The following is a 21,708-nucleotide window of genomic DNA, read 5'->3' on the forward strand; positions in this document are numbered from 1 at the left end:
AAGATTTTCGTCATCTAATTTGCCATTTGTTTCTTAGACTAGAGTGTTGAATCAGTATGAACAGTTAAAAGGCCGACTTCAAGATCTGAGAGCCTGGGTTGGCAGTGTTACTCTTCTTCTGGACAGTGAGGGATGTAACGATGAAACCGACACTGACAGTCTGAAACACCATCTCCAGCAGTACAAGGTAGGCGCCCCACCCATTCTCAAGTGGGTTTTCATCATCCTTTGAGTTACATCAATATTATATCAATTTTATTTTCCTGCGAGGCAAACCAGGATCTGTATTTCTCTTTCTCAGGAAAACTGATATTCCATTTTAGAAGTAAAGTCTGCTGTGTTTTTAGGTTATCATACCCTTAGAGCTTCAACGATTATGGTTATTTCTCCTTGCATCTGTTCTTAGAGAGTCTGGAATGGCCTATTTCAACTTCATCTTGTCTTTATAACTGAATATCTAGTATCTGTCCTTTGTTTCTAATTTTACATACACCGATTTCAGGAGACTTACTGATCCATGATTGAGAGCATGGCTTGGCAAACTTTTTCTGTAGAGGGCCAGATAGTAAATATTTTTGGCCTTGCAGGTCATACACAAATAGACCATTTCTGTAGCACCCATTCACCTTTACTGTTGAAACATCAGAGCATCTGTAGACAGTACATAAATGAATGTTCATGGATGTGTTATAGTAAAACTTTATTTACAAAAACAGGTGGCAGGCAGATTTGGTCTGGGGACTCTTGATTACCAACCACTGATCTAAAGGGATGCTTTTCTTCTCCTTAAGCTTTGTTTTTTTCAAATATTTTATTTATTTATTTGACAGAGAGAGATTACAAGTAGATGGAGAGGCAGGCAGAGAGAGAGAGAAGCAGGCTCCCTGCTGAGCAGAAAACCCAATGCGGGACTCGATCCCAGGATCCTGAGATCATGACCTGAGCCGAAGGCAGCGGCTTAACCCACTGAGCCACCCAGGCGCCCCTCTCCTTAAGCTTTAAATTACTTGATTCTTTTTATAAGTCAGTGAGAGAAAAGTAAACACTGAAATACTCAAGACTTGAGATGTTTGTTTTTCCTCCCAATATTATTCTTTGTTTTGGTTATACTTAAGATAATATCAGATATCACACACTGGTTTATTTGCCCTCTGCTATAGATAGCACACTCCTTAAATTCTTTCTAAAGTCAGAGCAGAACTAAAGATGCCCTTGCCTTCTGTTTTATCCTCTGCCTTTTCCCCAGTCTTAAGAGAAGCAGACATAATTTGACCATGGTCAGGCTTCTTGGATGCAACCCATCTTCCCCCAACCCCCTTTTTCAAAAGATTTTATTTATTTATTTGTCAGCGCACAAGCAGAGGGAGCGGCAGGCAGAGCAAGGAGCCTGATGGGAGATTCGATCCCAGGATCCTGGGATCATGACCTGAGCCAAAGGCAGACACTTGACCCACTGAGCCACCTAGCCATCCCAACCCATCCCTTCTTGTCTTGCAAGAGTTGACCTGCCATTTTCATCCATGCCTTGTCCTCCAAATCTTTCTTTAGGCGAGTGAGTTGCAGACTTGATCTGCTCACTAGGAGAGTATTAAAAAAGCAAGAGTGAATAAAATTCCTGTGACATAGTATATGATATAAAAACACAGAGCATCTGGGGCACCTGGGTGGCTCAGTGGGTTAAGGCCTCTGCCTTCGGCTCAGGTCATGATCCCAGGATCCTGGGATCTAGCCCCCCATCAGGCTCTCTGCTCATCAGAGAGCCTGCTTTCCCCTCTCTCTCTCTCTGCTAGCCTCTCTGCCTGCTTGTGATCTCTGTCAAATAAATAAATAAAATCTTCAAAAAAAAAAAAATACACACACACAGCATCTCATGCATGGTTTCCTCCCCAAGTTATAATTCAAATGAATGCCTTACTGGAAAGGCAGCCACAGTCTAAGGTCTTGTTTTCCTAATGACAGTTTCCCAAATCCATCCATCACAGATGAATAAAGACACTTAGCTTAATGATAAATATGTAAGAACCCCTTTCTGTCTGCTCTGCAGGATTGCTGACTACCGTTGATTTCAAAGCGATAGAGATCTAATTGTTTTTATTGCACCCAGTGTTACATAGCTGGTAACCACTACATATTTGTGGAAAAAGTGCATGCTTTTAATCATCTAAAAACAGACAAATTGGGACACCTGGGTAGCTCAGTTGGTTAAGCAGCTGCCTTCAGCTCGGGTCATGATCCCAGCGTCCTGGGATCGAGTCCCACATCGGGCTCCTTGCTCAGCAGGGAGCCTGCTTCTCCCTCTGCCTCTGCCTGCCATTCTGTCTGCCTGTGCTTGCTCTCTCCCCATCTCTCTATCTGATAAATAAATAAAATCTTAAAAAAAAAAAAACAATAATTTAAAAAAAAATAAATAAAAACAGACAAATTCTAGTGGTAGATAGCTATATATATGTAACTATTATACAGGAAAGTCTATAATCTTTTATACCCTTAAAATGTATAAGCAACTTTATTTACTCTAAAAACCATGTAGTGGTGTACTACAAATAAATTGAGTACCTCCCTACTTCTAGCCTTCTAGCAACTCACTGCTGCACAAATACAAATAGATATTTGAACCTTAAAAAGTACGATTAGGGGGCACCTGAGTGGCTCAGTGGGTTAAGCCTCTGCCTTCGGCTCAGGTCATGATCTCAGGGTCCTGGAATCGAGCCCCACATCCGGCTCTCTGCTTCCCCTCTCCGTCTCTGCCTGCCTCTCTGCCTACTTGTGATCTCTGTCTGTCAAATAAATAAATAAAATCTTAAAAAAAAAAAAAGTATGATTAAGCCAATCTATCTTAGACTAGAAATTCATGATAAATTTTCCAAACGTTAAAAAAAAACTTTTTTACAGAGACCTGGATTAGCAGTAGTATAATTCTATTAACATAAAAAAATAAAAATTTACTGCATTTGGAGATAAGGTTCAGTAAAGAAAACCTAATTGTAAGATATGAGGAATTTGGAGAGACCAGAAATGAGAGAGATTTCCTGTGTTGGTTTGGCCCTAGAAATGATCAGTATCAGTGATAGAAATACAGCAAGTTAATCCCTTTTTATTTATGTTGACTCTTTAATTAAAACCAGGAGCTTTTGCTTTGAGAGAATGAGAAGGTGTTTTTTATTTTTAATTTTTTTTTATTTCTTTACTTAGGATCTGAAGCAGCCCATGGCTGAAAGGAAATCTCAGCTCGATGCTCTTGCTTTTGATACTCAGTTCTTTATCTCAGAGCATGCCCAGGACCTATCCCCTCAGCAGAACCGGCAAGTGCTGAGCCTTCTGAGTGAACTGCAGAGGTCCTTCCAGGATCTTGTGGAGCAGACCGCAGCTCAGATGGATGCCTTGCAGGGCCATTTTCAACAAATGGAGCAGGCAGCCCAGGTCAAGGTCAGACTGAACCAGCAGCTGGGCTCACTTTGTCTTTTGGGGTACCTTCTCTGTCCTTGAGATTTCTGGTCAGACTCCATCTGTCATGATTCTAGGAGCCTGTGTTGACCAATTTGAAATTTTATTTCCTCCAGACCATTCTGTTCTGGTCTAGGAGGCAGCTGTTCTGGCTGTATTTCTTGCCATGTTTTTGGTTTTATGTGTGCTGTGAGAGAATGTGCGTGTTTACGTATGTATGCACGTGCAAGTATTTTCCTTTTAGTTAGACTCGACCCTCACTGTGTCTCATTGTGTCTGACTTCCAAACAAAAGTCATATCCTTCGTCCTTATTTCTCCTCCTTTCTCCCTCAGCATTCTTTTGACAGCCATTAGGAACTGTTAGGTATTCTGAGCTCTTGAGAAGAATGGTTCTGAAATGAATTTTTTTCTGGGGCTTTTCACATGATTAACCGTAATATTCTTTGACCGTCTTCAAACAGCTGACAACGAATTTTTTATCAGAATCGTATTAATTTTTTAGCACTTTTTAAATCATGATTAATTTCTAGCACCTTTCTTTACACTATGATGTCCAGTGCTCATTCAGTTATGGAAAACAGGGTGTAAAACTAGGTGTTAACATTTTTTTAAAAAACCATCCTATCACCATCTGTCACAACCCTCTTATTGCAAAACTCAACATAATTCCATTGATGGTAACATCATAACCTAAGGTTACCAAGAATGATGCTTAGGCATCTTTGCTGTTTGAACAGTAAGTTGGAGTTGAACAAGATGGTATTAGAATGTCATTATCAAAAAAAAAAAAATAAGAAGAAGAAGAAGAAGAATGTCATTATCACCAGCAATCTATCTCAGGGTCACCTTTATTAAATGTTATGCAAAGTTGAATGGAGCCTTTGAGTTAGGCTCAGCCAAAATTAAGTTAGTCAATTCCGTATGTCCCCACATTACTGCTTGTTGTTCCAACTGTACTGAATTGAAATAAAATATGGATGCAACCTTTCAGGTTACTTTCCAAATCTGAAAATTTGCAATATCCTCACTTGGAAACATATATAACAAGGTGTAGTTTGTGGATAATTAATGAAATAGGCACTTTAAGACCCACCCTGGATCCAGGGTAGGCCCCTGAGTTGCAGCAAGTGGTAGAACTGCATGTGAACATTCTCTCCAAGCGTATAATTAATTCCACAATATTTATTAACCTTGTTATTGTCAGAAATGCTCTGCTTCTCTCTATATTTGCCCTGAATGCATGTGTATGTCTGTGTGTTAACTTGTTTGCTTTGCTTTTTTCAGATTCACTCTGCACCCATCCTAACCCATGGAGATCCCGTTTTACAGCTGAAGAGCTCTTAGGAGTTCTCTTCCAGAGCCCTTCTATTTGTCCTAAAGAGGGGGAGAGAGGGCCAATGTGGGCACCTGTTTGTAAGTGCAGGTGACTAAACACCATCAGAAGGTAGAAACTGGTGGATAATGTTCTAGAAGGATGGTCAGGAGAACACATCATGCTCAATGGCTCAATTAGGTGCTTCAGTGTCATATAGTCGAGATGAGATTTGGAGAAAGGATCAGGCACAGAAACATATTCCCTCCCTCCCTGTGGGCCTGACTTTTGTCTTTGATATCACTTGTAGACACCTGAAGGAATGAGCCAGTTGCTATTCTTGGGCAGTTTCCTTCTCAAAATAGCCAAGCCGCTCATGCCTGGCATGTAATCATTCCATTTAATGGGTATCTGCATTTATGAGACGTTTGATTTATAAAGTTAGCTCAATTATTAAGAAGCTCAGTTAGCTTATGAATTATCCAGATTCTTGATCCCCCCCCCCCCTTAATGCAGTCCTTCTAATGTTCTGTATTTTAACTTAGTATGTAGCATATCCTCTAGTTCTGGTGGAGGACTTGATCATAACCACTAATTTGTTATTATCTCCATTATCATTTATGAATTTGAAGCATCTGGGTTCTCTGTTCTCCATTTCCAGGGCTAGTAACAGCAGTCTGGAAAGGAACTCCCAACCAAAACTGGGGAGCGTTCTCACCTGAAATTACCCCTGAATATAATCTAAACTGTTGACCCAAATCAACAGATTGTCCAAATGAGGGGAGCTTTCTGAATATGACTTCTGTGCTTTTTCCTGTTCTAGTCTCTCACCAACTCTTCCATCCTTAAGATATAACCTTTCTGTTTTACATTTCAGGGAGCTATCTTGTATTTGTAAAATGAGAATTTTTAATCATCTCTTGACCCCTTTGCATTTTAATTAGACCCTGCAGAAACAGCAAAATACCTGTCACCAGAAACTGGAGGATCTTTGCAACTGGTTAGGACAGGCAGAAAGTGCATTGACAGGCCACCAAGGTAGAGCTACCCAGCAGGATCTCTCTGCTTTGCAGAAGAACCAGAGTGACTTGAAGGTCAGTATGAATTAATTCACTTTTCTCTTCCTTCAGCAATTCTTCATAAAGGCTTACTATGTGCCAGGCACAGTGCTTCATGCTGGCAACAACAGTAAATATCTCTGTTCTCATGAAGCATAGAGTCTAGTGGGAGAGACAAACATTATACAGATAAGCACAAAAGTGAACATGTAATTATTAACTGTCACATATATAGGGGCACCTTGGTAACTCAGTTGGTTAAGCGGCTGACTCTTGATTTTGGCTCAGGTCTTGATCTCAGGGTCTTGGGATCAAGCCCCATGTCAGACCAATATCCTGCTGGGCCTTGTAAGCTGCATTAAGGATAAGGAGTGGTGGATGCCTGGCTGGCTCAGTCAGTAGAGCATATGACTCTTGATCTTGGAGTTGTGAGTTCTAGCTCCACGGTGGGTGTAGAGATTACTTTAACATTTTTTTTTTTTTTAAGATTTTATCCATTTATTTGACAGAGAGAGAGAGAGATCACAATTAGGCAGAGCAGCAGGCAGAGAGAGGGAGAAGCAGGCTCCCTGCTAAGCAGAGAGCCCGATGCAGGGACAGATCCCAGGACCCCATGACCTGAGCCAAAGGCAGAGGCTTAACCCACTGAGCCACCCAGGCGCCCTAGAGATTACTTTAAAAAAAAAAAAAAAAGGTTGCCTGGGTGGCTCAGTCAGTTAAGCATCTGCCTTTGCCTCATGTCATGATCAAGTTCTGCATCAGGCTCCTTGCTTGGTGGAAAGCCTGCTTCTCCCTCTGCATGCCAGTCCCACTGTTTGTGCGCTCTCACTCTCTCTCTCTTTCTTTTTCTCTCTCCCCCCACCCCGCCCCTGATAAATAAATAACTAAAATCTTTAAAAAAAAAAAAAAAAAAAGGCTAAGGAGTGATAACCAAAAGAGTATAGAGGACCAATCAAGTCTCAACTCAGCTAGAATCCTATTGTCAACTCCTTTGTATAGAAGAATGATCTCTTTGAGAACAACTCATTACAAAATAAACAGCATGTTTGTGGACAGTCTCCTTTTTTGTCTTCATTAAATATTTGCTTAGAAATTTAAATTTTGCTCAGAAAATTAAGTACTAGAGGGGCACCTGGGTGGCTCAGTTGGTTAAGCATTTACCTTCTGCTCAGGTCATGATCCCTGGAGTCCCAGGATCAAGCCCCTGCTACCCGCTCAAGCACTACCTGCTCAGCAGAGAGCCTGCTTCTCCCCTTACCCCTCACCCTGCTCATGTGCTTGCTCTCGCGCGCTCTCTCTCTCTTTCTCTCTCTCGCTTTCTCTCACTTTCTCTCTCTCAAATAAATAAAATCTTAAAAGAAAAAGAAAATTAAGTGTTAGGATATTTCTTAAGTTAAAAAAAAATTCTTAGAAGTTCTTATCTGCATCGGTTTAGGCCTAAACCCTAAGCAGATTACAGTCAGGGACACACGCCTGGTGCAGGTGTGTGTCATCCTAGCCGTGCCATCTGTGTGCTGTTAGCAGCCTTAGAAGAAGGAATGTTGACATCTCTGCCCCACGCGTGTTCATGTGTTAAGGATTTACAGGACGATATTCAGAGTCGGGCCGCCTCATTTGCCAGTGTTGTCAAGGACATCGAAGGCTTCCTGGAAGAGAATCAGGCCAAGCTGAGCCCCCATGAGTTGACAGCTCTTCGGGAGAAGCTTCATCAGGCTAAGGAGCAGTATGAGGCTCTCCAGGAACGGACTCGGGTGGCCCAGAAGGAGCTGGAGGAAGTGGTGACCTCAGCCGTACAGCAGGAGACTGAAAAGGTAACTAGACTTCTTTGATACATGGTATTTTTCAAAAAAAGAAAATTTTGGCATCTGGCAAGTGAAGAAAAGGTAATAAGGGGAAACTGCCTTACAGAGAGCATAGAATCATAAAAAGAGGCTACTTCAGGAGCTGGTCTGTGATTTGGGAAGAAAATTCCTAAAGGACTTTAAGTCAGGAATAGTTGGTAGGAAGTTCATATCACCCACCCCACTCCCAAAGAAAAAATATTTTCACTCTCTGTGTACTCAGTACTCTGATTAGAAGATCTTGGAAAGAACTTAGTTAAGAAGGGTAGTACCTTGGGGAGGAAAAAGCAAATGGTACATTTCAAACATGAATCTAGATTGATAATCCAAGAGCACAAAGAGGAAGTATCTGGGGAGTCTCTGTGTGCCTCACACTATCCCCAGGTTGTCCTTGCAGATCAATGGAAACTGAGGCACTGGGATAGACCTAGGAGAAGATAAAGTCTTAAATGGTATTCTGCACCCCCCTCAACCCTGGCAGATTGAATTAGAATCCTTTGTCTGGCCATGGATTCTGACACAAATGTGGGGGGGGGGTGGTTAGAAAATATGGAAAAGAGAAATAAATTACCTGAAGAGGAATTCTGAAATATATGAAGGTATCACTTGGCATAACCTGTTTAATTAATCACAGTACTTGAACAGTCAGAAAATGGAATTCAAGAGGCAAGTTTTAGGACTTAATACTCTGTCTGGCAGAAAAAGGTTGGGAGAAGTCTACATTTCCCTTAGGGAAGGGCTGCTGGTAATCCAGAGTGACTGTACTGTTTCTGATCCTGCCAAGCCAGGCCGTCACTTCTGCACACCTATGAAGGATTCCATGAAGCCTTGCTGGGCTGCCAGGACTAAATCATCTCTTAAAGCCTTTTAAATCCTGGGTTTTGCCACCCCCACCCCTCCTACACCCTTTATCATAGGCAGCAAAGCAAGGTTTATCCTGCAATAGCAAAGTGGTAGTACAAAGCTCTCGAGGTGGGATGGAACCCAAGGGGGTTGCCCCCCCCTTTTTTAAAAGCAGTGAGATAGGGGTACCTGGGTGGCTCGTGGGTTAAGCCTCTGCCTTCGGCTCAGGTCATGATCTCAGGGTCCTGGGATCAAGCCCCATATCAGGCTCTCTGCTCAGCAGGGAGCCTGCTTCTCCCCCACCCCACCTCTGCCTGCCTCTCTGCCTACTTGTGATCTCTCTCTATCAAATAAATAAATAAAATCTTTTTTTAAAAAAATAGATTAAAAAGGAAATAAAAGCAGTGAGATACAGACAAAAATCTAGAGATTGTTTTAACTAATTGTTTCTCAACAGATGTAGAAGATGCTCATTCTTTTTTGTGGATGCAAAGACCATTTACATGTAGTCTTAGAGCTTCTCTTCTTTAGCATGAAAGTCTTGCTTTTTTCTTAACCTTTGTTTGTACAGCTGAGTATCTAAGGCCTTCTTACTAGACTCCTTCTGTGGCTTTCAGAGTAAAGCAGCAAAGGAACTGGCAGAGAATAGGAATAAGATTGATGCTCTCCTGGACTGGGTGACTGCGGTGCGATCTGAAGGACAGATGGAGCAGCTGTCCGGAACTAGCCTAGGGAAAGGAGCCTTTGATACCACGGATGCTCACAAGGGGGCGAGCCAAGCCCCAGAGGAACTGGACAAGCAATGTGAGAAGATGAAGGTGAGAATGTTAGCCTGTCTTCACTCTGCTGGGCACCTCTCTGCTGCCCTGGGCAAGTCACCATAACCACCTTGCCCCTAAATCCAGTAAGCACAGTAAGTATGTCTCAGTTCATGCCCTCTTTAACACCTCAGCACTTTGACACTGTTGAAACACTTTCTTCTTTGCTTTTCCAAAGTGCTACTCTGCCCTGGTATTCCTTTTTCCTTTCCTCTGGCCAGTTTGTGAGATACTTGCTATGCTTCCAGGAGGCAGCCGCAGCCTCTTCTCATCTTTCAGAATATACTTCCTTTGGGCAGTTCTATCCACTCAAGATATTTCAGCTACCACCTGTACTGGAGAATTCCTACCTAAATGCCTGTGCGGAGCTTCAAACCAGTACATAAATCCATCTGCCTGTTTGTAACTTGGAACCACAAGCAGTTCAGCCTCAAAAAATGGAGCTTCAGTTTCCTGTAACATACCCTCCACCCCATCAGACTTGTTCTCCTTCCTCTACTCCCACTTCATTGCCAGAGCTAGACATCATCTTCCTTTCCCTCCCTACTCTCCTGTATCTAATTAGTCATCAAATTCCCTCTTCTTAGATCTCTTTGAGAGTCATCGCTGCTTCTCTGTTTCCCCTGAGCTATGATTGTGGTTTGGACTACTGTCACCTTCCATTTGAGTTGTTATGGCAGCTTTGACTGGTCTCCTTGCCTTGTGCCTTCTACCCTCCCTCCTACACGACTAAGTGATCTTCTAAAAATGCAATATCCTTGATTAACCCTTTTTTTAATGGTTTCCTGTCACCCTCAAGAAACTATTCCTTACTCACTCTTTATCTCTACCCATGTATTCATTATTCAGCAAATATTGAGCACCTGCTGTATGTCAGGCATTGGAGATAAACCAGTGAACCAACCAGAGGAACTGTTTCCTAGGATATTAACTGGCATATGCAGGCATACTTTATTGCATGATTGAAAAACAATATGTTTAGGGAAATTAGAAAACACATGGATCACCTATTTAGTAGACACCTTTATAGCAAAGAAAATTTGGCTTAATTAGAATGCTTCTACTGAATAGCCTATGTCATTGCTTTGTTTTGTATTAATAGGATTTTCCCCTCTTGCATGCTGTTGTTATGCTTAGAGATACATTGTAGGGTATCCCCCAAAGCTGTGACAGTCATAACAGCACAGAGCAGAGATGGTCCTGCTGTCACAGAACTGCTGGCAATAGTCAGCCTGACCAGGGAGCTCCTCCATCCTAGGAAGGAGACTGCCTTACTTGTGGATGGATGAGAATGGGAACACCTGGGGGGGTGTACAGACAAGCTATGGTACTACCCCTTACTATCTATTTGAGAAGGAAAGATTTGTCGCCCTAGCTTCTCTGAGATAATGTTGGAAGCTGATGCTATAGGTTGCTGATTCAGGTTGAAACTGGACAGTGTTCTGGTAAAAATTAGGCTATTGTCCTGATCTAGGAAGTTGCATAAACGGTATAGGTAGGCAAGAACACTGATTGAATCCCCACTATTGTTTATTAGACTCGGGAAGAACATTTTATTTTGTTTTATTTAAAAATTTATATATTTACTGGGGGAGAGAAAGCTTGCATACAAGGTGGGGGAGGGGCAGAGGGAGAGGGAGAGAGAACCTCCAGTAGACTCCCTGCTGAGTATGGAGTCCCATGACCTGAAGATCGTGACCTGAGCCGAGATCATGACCTGAGCTGAGGTCATAACCTGAGCCAAAATCAAAAGTCAGATACTTAACTGAGCCACCCAGGCACCCCTAGACTCAGGAGGAACATTTTAAGAAAAAAAACAAAACAACCACATCTCCCTGAAATAACTTACATTCCATTGAAATAGAAAAAAGGTCCATGTGTAAGCACATAGACATAGCACATACAAATAAAAAATACAAATTACCTGTGCTCCAGAAATACAGTTTACTCTCACTGGAGTAAAACTTGTTTCTTTTTTTTTTTTTTTTTTTTTTTTTTTTTAAAGATTTTTTATTTATTTATTTGACAGAGAGATTACAAGTAGGCAGAGAGGCAGGCAGAGAGAGAGAGGAGGAAGCAGGCTTCCTGCTGAGCAGAGAGCCCGATGTGGGACTCGATCCCAGGACCCTGAGATCATGACCTGAGCCGAAGGCAGTGGCCTAACCCACCGAGCCACCCAGGTGCCCTAAAACTTGTTTCTTTAAAGGATTAATTTTCTAAGAACTTTCCTAGGTGGGACAGTGTTCAGGGATATTTCACAGCTAATGGAGACTTCACAGCTAACTATTTGCAATTTTTATATTGTCATGTTTGGCTTATCCAACTTGCTCTCCCCTTCCATTAATGTGGGTAGTTATGAGCTGGCCACTTGTGCCTTCTCTTACTTAGACTTCGAATGATTTAGTGAAGGGGCGCCTGGGTGGCTCAGTGGGTTAAAGCCTCTGCCTTCGGCTCAGGTCATGATCCCAGGGTCCTGGGATCAAGCTCCACATCAGGCTCTCTGCTCCGTGGGGAGCCTGCTTCCTCCTCTCTCACTCTCTCTGCCTGCTTGTGATCTCTGTCAAATAAATTTAAAAAAAAAAAAAAAAAAAAAAGAATGGTTTAGTGAGAGCCAGATTCTAGTCTTAATTTGTCCCTTAACTGCCTGACCTTAGTCAAGACATGTAGCATACATAGATATTGTCTACTTATATTGCCATTTCTGCCCCACATCACTTGAGATATTATACATGAAGTCTTTTAGAAAACCCTGAGATCCTACATGTATCAGTTCAGCTGGGATTAGTATATGGCATAATGCTTAGAAAGTGAGAGATATTGAGAGATACTGATTTTTGAACAACTGGAAAAGTGGCCTATTGAGATCTCTCTCTACTTCTAATTGTAGACATAACCGAATTTTTGTGGTATCCCTACTGATCATTCTTTGTTTGGGGGGAATTTTTTTGCCAGGCCCGTCACCAAGAATTGCTGTCTCAGCAGCAAAATTTCATCTTGGCCACCCAGTCAGCTCAGGCCTTCCTGGCCCAGCATGGCCATAATCTCACGCCTGAGGAACGCCAGGTGCTACAGGACAAGCTAGGAGAGCTAAAGGGGCAGTATGCGACTTCCCTGGCCAAGTCGGAGGCAGAGTTGAAGCAGGCTCAGACACTACGGGACGAGCTGCAGAAGTTTCTACAGGACCATCAAGAGTTTGAGAACTGGCTGGAGCGGTCCGAGAGAGAGCTGGAGAACATGCACAAGGGAGGCAGCTGCCCTGAAGCCCTTCCCTCCCTGCTAAAGCGGCAGGGGAGCTTCTCAGAGGACGTCATTTCCCACAAAGGAGACTTACGATTTGTGACTATCTCAGGGCAGAAAGTCTTGGACACAGAAAACAGCTTTGAGGAAGGCAGGGAACCATCAGCCACTGGAGACTTAGTGAAGGGCAAGCTGAAGGATGCAACAGAAAGATACACTGCTCTCCATTCAAAGGTACCACGAGAGTCCTGACAGCCTCTGTAGGGGTGGGAACCTTCACACAACAGTGAGTAGTTGCTGGGGCTTAGGATAAGAACCTTAGGACATAGTGAGTGAGCTGAATTGTATATTGACCACAGGCAGAATGTCTTTATGAGCTCTGCAAAAATGTAAAATGTGGAGGCCCGTGGGCTAATGCCCGATCCCAGCAGTATCAGGGGTATGTCACTCTGATATGGAAGGTGGAGGTGCTCGCCCTGCCGTACCCTGACCAGCAGACGTGGGCTCCCTAGAGACACAGTACAGGGGAAGCTGGAACCATGTACACAGTCTGTATTCCTGCACAGAGCATCTAGGGTACATCCTTGCCTTCCTCCCTATCAAAGAACTGTTAGCTCCCAAACTGTAGAATCCATTCAGTTCTTACCTGTCTTCTGCACTTTGCCAACGTCTCTAACCTAGCCAAAAGGAGCACTCTGTACCTCCCTGTCCTTTTCTACCTTAGCCTGCAACCTGATGTGTAGTTCTTTGGTGGCTTGCCCTACACCTCACTTAGTCTTCATGAGTATATAATATAAAGTTGGGATGAATAGTATGGATCAAACAATCAAGGCCCAGCTTTCGGAGATGGTTGCTACTCATCTGTTCCTGGAGGCCTGGGTGCTACTCTTCACTGTGGTTAGAGTGAGATCCTGTAACAAGGCCAGACTTTTCTTTTCTTATTTTTAAAGATTTTATTTATTTATTTGATAGCATGAGAGGAGAGAAGGTCAGAGGGAGAAACAAGCTCTCCATGGAGCTGGGAGCCTGATATGGGACTTGATCCCAGGACTCTGGGATCACGACCTGAGCCGAAGGCAATGGCTAATCCAACTGAGCCACCCAGGCACCCAAGGCCAGACTTTTCTTTGGACTGTGCCTAGGAAGCTGCTGTCTTTAGCTGGACCTTGCATAAGCCTGCTCTCCCTTTTTTCTCTGATATAGTGTACACGATTGGGCTCTCACCTGAATATGCTCCTAGGCCAGTACCAGCAGTTCCAGAGCTGTACTGACAGCCTGAAGGCTTGGATGCAGGCCTGTGAGGCCAGTGTGGAGAAGCTCCTTTCAGATACTGTTGCCTCAGACCCTGGCGTTCTGCAGCAGCAGCTTGCAACTACAAAGGTAGGCCGGGACGTAGGCTGTTCTACCAGATGGGTAGAGTACCCCAAAATAAAACAAAAACTCATAAAGGCAGTGGTTGGGATGCCTTGGACCAGATCTGATTCTTAAACACTTAATTCTAACATCTGTGGGCATGAATAAACAGAAGTATTCTTTGTAGAATATTCATAGTAACACTATGCTAAATAGCCCTTGGTTCCTGGAACCAGCTTTGATTACTCAGAGGTTTTACTTTTGGCCTTTTTCATGGACAAGCAGCAGTTGCAGGAGGAATTAGCTGAGCACCAAGTCCCTGTAGAAAAGCTCCAAAAAGTAGCTCATGACCTCATGGAAATTGAAGGCGAGCCAGCCCCAGACTGCAAGCATGTTCAAGAAACTACAGGTATGAAGCAGCAATAACAAGAACACTCCCTTAATTCTCGTGCATGCCACTGTTTTGTAATACATCAGACTGTATTGTACAAATATGTGTGGTGCTGGCTAGGGGCCGGGACACAAACAGCAAGAGCTTACTGTCCAGTGAACTTTGTTCTTGTACCATTGAAGGTCTTTGCAATCTGGTTTCAACCCCTTTCCCCAGGCATGCTGCCCTCTAGCCATTCCCTGCTTCTTTCCTTTCCCAAGTAAACTAGTCATTTTTTCATTACTTTACCCCTGAAGTTTTCCCTGTGATTTAGCTGCTAACATTTATTGAGAGCTTAGCATGTGTGATGAAATCTTGCTCAAGCTCCTAGATGTACCTGAGCGGTTACTTCCTTTGTAAAGTCCTGGCCACCACCTCCAAGCCCCAAAAGAAATAAAAGATAAATAAAAGAAAGAATCATTCTTCTTTCAGCCTTCTCTAGTACGTTACTCTTAGCGTCAGTATAGCACTTGCAGTTTTATTTTTATGGCTAGTTGTGATGTACCCTTTTCTGCCTATGCTGAATGTTTATAGTCTTAAGTTTATAGAAGCCAGGGACTTACCTTAATTATCTTCAGTCCTCAGCATCCAGCACAATTTCCGGCACTTGATAGGGGCTAAATGATGCTTTGTGAATTTGGCTCAAATACAACTGCACTTTAAGCTTATCCCTTCTATTTGTCTTAATGTCTGTTATTATTGTAATTAACACGTGTGATTTATATACGTTGTTTTTAAAAGCACAACGTGAAAATAGTCTCCGCTCTCTTCTCATGGCCTTGGTTTTCCAGATTCCATACTCAGCCGTTTTCAGAGCCTGTCGAGTAGCCTGGCTGAGCGTTCTGCTCTGCTGCAGAAGGCAATTGCCCGATCTCAGAGTGTCCAAGAAAGCCTGGAGAGCTTGTTGCAGTCCATCAGGGAAGTTGAACAAAACCTAGAGGAGGAGCAGGTGGCGTCCCTGTCCCTGGGAGTCATCCAGGAAGCCCTGGCCACTAATATGGTGAGACATAGGCCCAAGAGTTAGCGTCAATGGTGTATTTGCTATGTTCCGTGATTACATCATTTTGAAAAAGTATCAGGAAAAGAATTCATTTCCATGAATCCTCTAATAAGACTTGGAGATGATGACTAATCCACGTAAAGATATTTCTACCCAATTTCTAAACCATTTAAGCTTGAGGAAGAGTGGCTCAGTGAAGTCATTAATGGAATGCAGTGGGGAACTAAGGGGATAGACGTTTGTATTCCAGAAGCTCATTCATTTGTAGGCCTGCCTTCCTTGAGCAGGTGAGCCTGAAATTACCAGAAAATTATTGGTTTGTGGCTTGAATATCCTAGGATAAGTGAGCCAGGAGCTGACCGACACATTTTTTGGTGACAGAAATTGAAGCAGGACATTGCTCGGCAGAAGAGCAGCTTGGAGGCCACCCGTGAGATGGTGACGCGATTCATGGAGACAGCAGACAGCGCCACAGCTGCCGTGCTGCAGGGCAAACTGGCAGAGGTGAGCCAGCGCTTTGAACAGCTCTGTCTCCGGCAGCAAGAAAAGGAGAACTCCCTGAAGAAGCTTCTGCCCCAGGCGGAGATGTTTGAACATCTCTCTGATAAGTTGCAGCAATTCATGGAAAACAAAAGCCGGATGCTAGCTTCTGGAAATCAGCCAGATCAAGATATTGCGCACTTCTTCCAGCAGATCCAGGTGAGACTATATCTGCCACAGTGGCAGAACAAAGAGAAAAGAAGGGCAAGGAGGGGACCAGCAATCACAGAGTCCATAGTATGTCAGTCAGTCATAGAAACCCTACCTACATTCTCTTAAAGAATTATCACAACCAGGTGCGTCTGGGTTGCTTAATCGGTTGAGTGTCTGCCTGTGGCTCAGGTCATGATCTGAGGGTCCTGGGATTGAGTCCCGCATTAGGCTTCCTGCTCAGTGGGAAGTCTGCTTCTCCCTCTGCCTCTGCTTGCAGCTCCCCCTGCTTGTGCACATGCTCTCTCACTCTCCCTTTCAAATAAATAAATAAAATCTTTAAAAAAAAAAATTATCACAACCACGCTGTAAACTAGACACTGTCCATTTTTTAAAAAACACCTTGGATTTATTTTTCACGCATTCTGCATGTTCAGCCCAGATCAGTGGGGCTATTTAGCTCATCATGGTCACTCAGGGATCAAGTCATTGCTGACTTTATCCTGCCCTGCACCTTCATGACTACCGCTGCAGCAGGGAGAGGGCACATCAAATCCATTTTCATTCCATGAGTTAAAGCAGGTTTCACACCTGGCTTTCAAGCGAGTGGAGAAATGTGTTCCTACCATATACCTAGTAAGTGCAGTTAGAAATGTTTGACGAAGTCTTACCTACGAAAGATACAGAGACATGTGCAGGAGTAGGATAGTAGGTCAGAGTGTATGCCTATACTTAATTTGACCAAGGAGTGGCCACCTTGGCTCCAGGTGCCCACATTGCCACCTATAGGACCTCAGCATTCCTTTGTCCCCACATTGGTGCCTTGGGATTATCCAACTAACTTTCTCCATATTAAAGTGGGATCTCATACTTTGGTTTGCTATCCTTTTTGAGTTTTGTTTTGAGTGATTTCAGATGTACAGAAAAGTAGAAGGAATGGCACCAGCATCCTTCTCACCTAGATCCTAGTCTGTCAGGATTTCACCATTTTACATTCCCACCAACAATCCATGAAAGTACCTGTTTCACCTGCAGCCTCACCAGCAGAACAGCATTTGAGTTCCTGTTAATCTGATTGATACAACATAATATTTCGATGTGGCTTTTATTTTTATTTCTTCTCTGATGAAGTTGAGTATATTTTTATACATTTAAGGGACATTTATTTGCCAACTCTTGGTTCATGGCCTTTAATATTTTCTGTCAGGGGTTCGTTTTCTTCTTTCAATTTATGAGAGTTTTATATTAGGGAGATTGGTTCTTTATGTGTGATGTGTTGAAAATCTTTTTCACAGTTGTCTTTTGTCTCTGCTTACAGGGATTTGGGCCATGTAGAAGGCTTTTAAATGTTTACATAGTAGATTTTATCACTTTTTATTGAACATGTATTTTTTAAAGTCTTTTACCACACCCAGGTTTGAAGGAATTCACCCACGCTTGCTTGTAGAATTCAAATAATTTCTTTCATTTACGTTTGAATCTTTTAACATTTCAAGTTTATTCTGAGATAGAGTGCACAGTATGAATCTAAGTTCTTTTTCTAAACGTCTCTCTAGTTATTCCCAGTATCATTTCTTTGAAAAGTCCATCTTTTCCCCAGTGATTTGAGAAGTCATCTTTATCAGATACAGAATGTCCATGTGGACTCAGGTCTGTTTCTGGATTTTCTGTTCTGCTTTGCTGGTCTGTCTGTTCATGAACCAGAGCATGCTATTTTTTATTCTAGAGCCTTCATGGTATGTTTTACTATCTAGGAGGGCTAGTCTCTCTCTCTGTCTTTTTCTTTCAGGATTTTCACACCAGTAACTGTACATTTATTTTTCCATGTGAACTTTAAAATCAGCTTTATTAGGGTGCCTGGGTGGCTCAGTGGGTTAAAGCCTCTGCCTTCGGCTCAGGTCATGATCCCAGGGTCCTGGGATCGAGCCCCGTGTAGGGCTCTCTGCTTGGCAAGGAGCCTTCTTCCCTTCCTCTCTCTGCCTGCCTGCCTACTTGTGGTCTCTGTCTGTCAAATAAGTAAATAAAATCTTTAATAAATAAATAATAAAATAAAATAAACTTTATTAGTCATAGGGGAAAATTGGTATTTTTTTGAAAAATTGGTATTTCTATTTGGATCATGTTAAATTTATTTATTCACACATGCATGTATGCACACATACATATGCACACACACATATCTTTATGGATGTCTTCCCATTTATTGAGGTGTGCTTGTGTCTGTCAGATATTTTAAGGTTTTATTCATAAGGGTTTTGCATGTTTCTTGTTAGTTGGTTCTTAAAATTGTACCTTTTATGCTTAAATTGTACCTTTTATAAAATTGTACCTTATATTGTAAATGAGGTTTACACTCTTGATTTTATGTGTTGATTTTATATCCTGCTACCTTATTGGGTTATTTCATTGTTTAATTGTATTATTGATTCTCTTGGGTTTTATAAGTATACTTCCATAGAATCTGCAAATATAGTCTTACTTCTTCCAATTTGTATACCACAGATTATTTTCTCTTACCTAATTGCATTGGCCATTATCTTGAATACAGAGTTAAATAATAGTGGAGAGTGTATATTTGCCCTGTTTTACAGAAGAGATAGGCTATAGGAGCTTAGAGAAATTTAGTAGTTTAAGATCATAAGCTAGAAGTAGCAAAGCCGTGATTGATTTTCAGGAGTCTTTTTGACTCCAGAAACCTCCATTCTTTTCATTCTGTCATGCTGCCTCCCAAACCTTTGAACATTTGTTTAAAGGAGACAATATTCTGGGGCACCTGGGTGGCTCAGTTGTTAAGTGCCTGCTTTCGGCTCAGGTCATGATCCCAGGGTCCTGGGATTGAACCCCGAGTCAGACTCCCTGCTCAGCGGGAAGCCTGCTTCTACCTCTTCTATTCCCCCTGCTTGTGTTCCGTCTCTCACTGTCTCTCTCTATCTGCCAAGTAAATAAATAAAATCTTTTAAAAAATAATAAAGGAGACAATATTCATTTTCAATTCCTAGCCACTCTCAGGTGGCCTGGAAAAATTCTGCGTATTTATTGCTTTGATCTAGTAGTTGACCCAGTGAGCATGCCTCTTTTCTTTTTCCCTCTTATCCTACAGACTGGGGGGACTTGCCTCCAATTTAATATAGATATCTATTTTTTTAGAGTGTATTTATTTATAACAATTGGGGATTTAGTACATTATCCTGTTTGCTTAACAGGAGCTCAATTCAGAAATGGAAGATCAAAAGGAGAACCTTGAGACTCTTGAGCACCTGGTCACAGAACTGAGCTCCTCTGGCTTTGCACTGGACCTATCCCTGCACCAGGACAGGGTACTGAACCTCAGAAAGGACTTCACAGAGCTACAGAAGACAGTTAAAGAAAGGTGAGTTTTCATATGTGTTGGTCAATTGGGGAAGCTCTTTTTTTTTTTTTTTTGCTATTGAATAAAATGATTTTCTCTTCTTCCTTTAGTAGAAAAGATGGCATCAGGAAGTCTGCTACTGAGTCACAGGAGATTGGAAAGTGCCTCTTTTAGGCAAAGCTATTTAATCTACTTGGTGCTTAGTGGTTTTTTATTACTAAATCATGAATTCCTTCTCAGTAATGGGGCTCAGTTTCCCTCTGTACAGTTAATAGCCCAGATCACCTGGACCTAACAGAATAAATGTGGGACAGCAAGTAGGATTGTGACAGAATTTGAAATAAAGAGAAAAATGGGAGGAGACTTTCCAGATGTAATTAATAGATATATTGGTTCTCTTTCTGCTTGCTTTGACCACATTTAAGTTGTTTTGGAGGAGAGTCTGGATTCTTCTTTTAAGGGAAACATGGAAATATATGACAGAGGTGGCTGATTTCAGATTATCTGCTGACTGTTGAAATGCAATGATTGCATTAGAAAACCTCACATGGATTTAGGAGCTTGATCAGACTTCCTCTCTTGGTTTAGCCATATATAATCTTGATTTGGCAAGTGACTATCTGAGGAAAGTGACTGGAGGAAAACAGTTGCTCAAAACAACACTGTAAGCCTCAGGTTACTTAGTGGAGAAAAGGGGGACAGAGGCCAGGAAAGCTTGTTCTTCCTCTGTATTCAGGGCCATTTAGCTGTAGAAAGAACCAGGATCTCTGGCTTGAAGTTTGATAGATGTGGCCACTTCCAAAATTTAATTTTGAAATAGAATTCTCCTTTGTCCTTGGCTCATTTTACCCATTTGTATGCTCCCCCTGTAAATAAATGGGTACCATTTAGGGAAATAGAGAATGAGCAGAGGGGAGAGAGAGAAGCAGGCTCCCCGCTGAGCAGAGAGCCTGATGTGGGGCTCAATCCCAGGACTCTGGGATCATGACCTGAGCTTAACCAACTGAGCCACCCAGGAGCCCCTAGTGTACTAAATCTAACTTCTCTGAGCCTCCATTTCAGGGTTTTGTTTGCTATCAGGATTAGCATTTGAATTAGGCCTTGAAAGAGTCAACTACCTAAAAAGTGACAGAGCTGGACTTGAGATCCAAAGCCTACATTCTTTCCATTGTATCATTGCACCTAAATAGCAGGCTCCTTTTTGTTTCTCTCACTTTCACTTTAGCCTGGAGTAAGATTGAAGACTCCTCTCCCCAGAAATGTCCAAACAAGGGCAACAGATTCCTTAGTTTGATGTTCTCCTACATTGTATGTGCTGATTTAGCCAAAGCTGCTGTGGAACAGATTATGGGAAAGAACAGGCCCTGTAAGGAAAAGATGCTTAGAGTCCCAGGATGAGTGTAGTTTTAGTCCAACTTGACATCTATGAAGCTTAGTCTGGCAAGTAACAAAATGCCTTCGATGTTGTTGACAGAGAGGAAGATGCGTCATCTTGTCGGGAGCAATTGGATGAATTTCGGAAGCTGGTTAGGACCTTCCAAAAATGGCTAAAGGAAACTGAAGGGAATATTCCACCTGCAGAGACTTTTATGAGTATGAAAGAGCTGGAAAAGCAGATTGAACACCTGAAGGTAGGTGAACCAACAGAGCTCCAGGAGCCAGGCTAGGCAGCAGTTTGGAAGTTTGTGTGGCCAGGGAAGTGATGTGACAAGTCCAAGTTATCCTTCTGCATCAGAATAGAAATCCTTCCATTTTCTTTATGTGATTCACACCTACCCCTACCCAAGCACTGAGCACCAAAATGTCTCCTATTTAAAAAACAAAACTAAAAAAGTAATCTGGGAATAAGGTCTATTAGGTTTCAGCTGTTTTTCAGATGTCTCTCCTGCTGTGGTGAGTCATAGAAAAGATAGTTGTTAAAGTCCAGTCCTTAAGAAGCTTACACTCTTCATGTGTGTTTGAGAATTAGAAAGTTATGTATGAGCAAGTTACCAGATGCATGATCAGGAAATTGAGGAAAGAAGAACTAGCTCTACAGCTAAGAAAGGAAAAGTTAGAATCAGATGGTTGGATGGTACCTTCCAGAGTAGAATCAACCTTTCTCCCATCCCTGGCAGAATTCCTTCTTTGAGTCATTCAGCCTCTGCTTGCGCCTCTAATACATCTCTTCTTTTTGTTGAAATCAAGCCATATCTACCTCCAGCTACTGCTTGTGCATTCTCCTTATTTGCTTAGTAAAGCCGGATTTATTTTCAGCCAGATGACAGGGAGAGTTTGGTTGCTTTCACAGAGGGAGTGCCAGGAGCATTTGCTATGAGGAATCCTCTAGGGC

General features: G+C 42.4%; 1 protein-coding gene across 19 annotated transcripts in view; it reads left to right on the top strand.

Moving 5' to 3' along the window:
* MACF1 (microtubule actin crosslinking factor 1) overlaps positions 1–21,708 on the top strand; it is a 338,037-nt gene that overhangs the window by 218,532 nt on the left and 97,797 nt on the right. For 12 of the 19 annotated variants that reach the window (XM_059377367.1, XM_059377361.1, XM_059377357.1 and 9 more), the window contains exons 39-50: positions 38–187; positions 3,193–3,426; positions 5,702–5,851; positions 7,393–7,626; positions 9,117–9,317; positions 12,270–12,788; positions 13,758–13,934; positions 14,193–14,316; positions 15,129–15,337; positions 15,719–16,036; positions 19,231–19,397; positions 20,851–21,007. In XM_059377367.1, coding sequence (XP_059233350.1) covers positions 38–187; positions 3,193–3,426; positions 5,702–5,851; positions 7,393–7,626; positions 9,117–9,317; positions 12,270–12,788; positions 13,758–13,934; positions 14,193–14,316; positions 15,129–15,337; positions 15,719–16,036; positions 19,231–19,397; positions 20,851–21,007 — 2,640 coding nt within the window. The remainder of the gene's footprint in view (positions 1–37; positions 188–3,192; positions 3,427–5,701; positions 5,852–7,392; positions 7,627–9,116; positions 9,318–12,269; positions 12,789–13,757; positions 13,935–14,192; positions 14,317–15,128; positions 15,338–15,718; positions 16,037–19,230; positions 19,398–20,850; positions 21,008–21,708) is intronic. The other 7 variants (XM_059377368.1, XM_059377370.1, XM_059377369.1 and 4 more) reach the window with 1 other exon arrangement.

Source organism: Mustela nigripes, chromosome 14 (genome assembly GCF_022355385.1).
Source record: "Mustela nigripes isolate SB6536 chromosome 14, MUSNIG.SB6536, whole genome shotgun sequence".
Lineage (NCBI taxonomy): Eukaryota > Metazoa > Chordata > Mammalia > Carnivora > Mustelidae > Mustela > Mustela nigripes.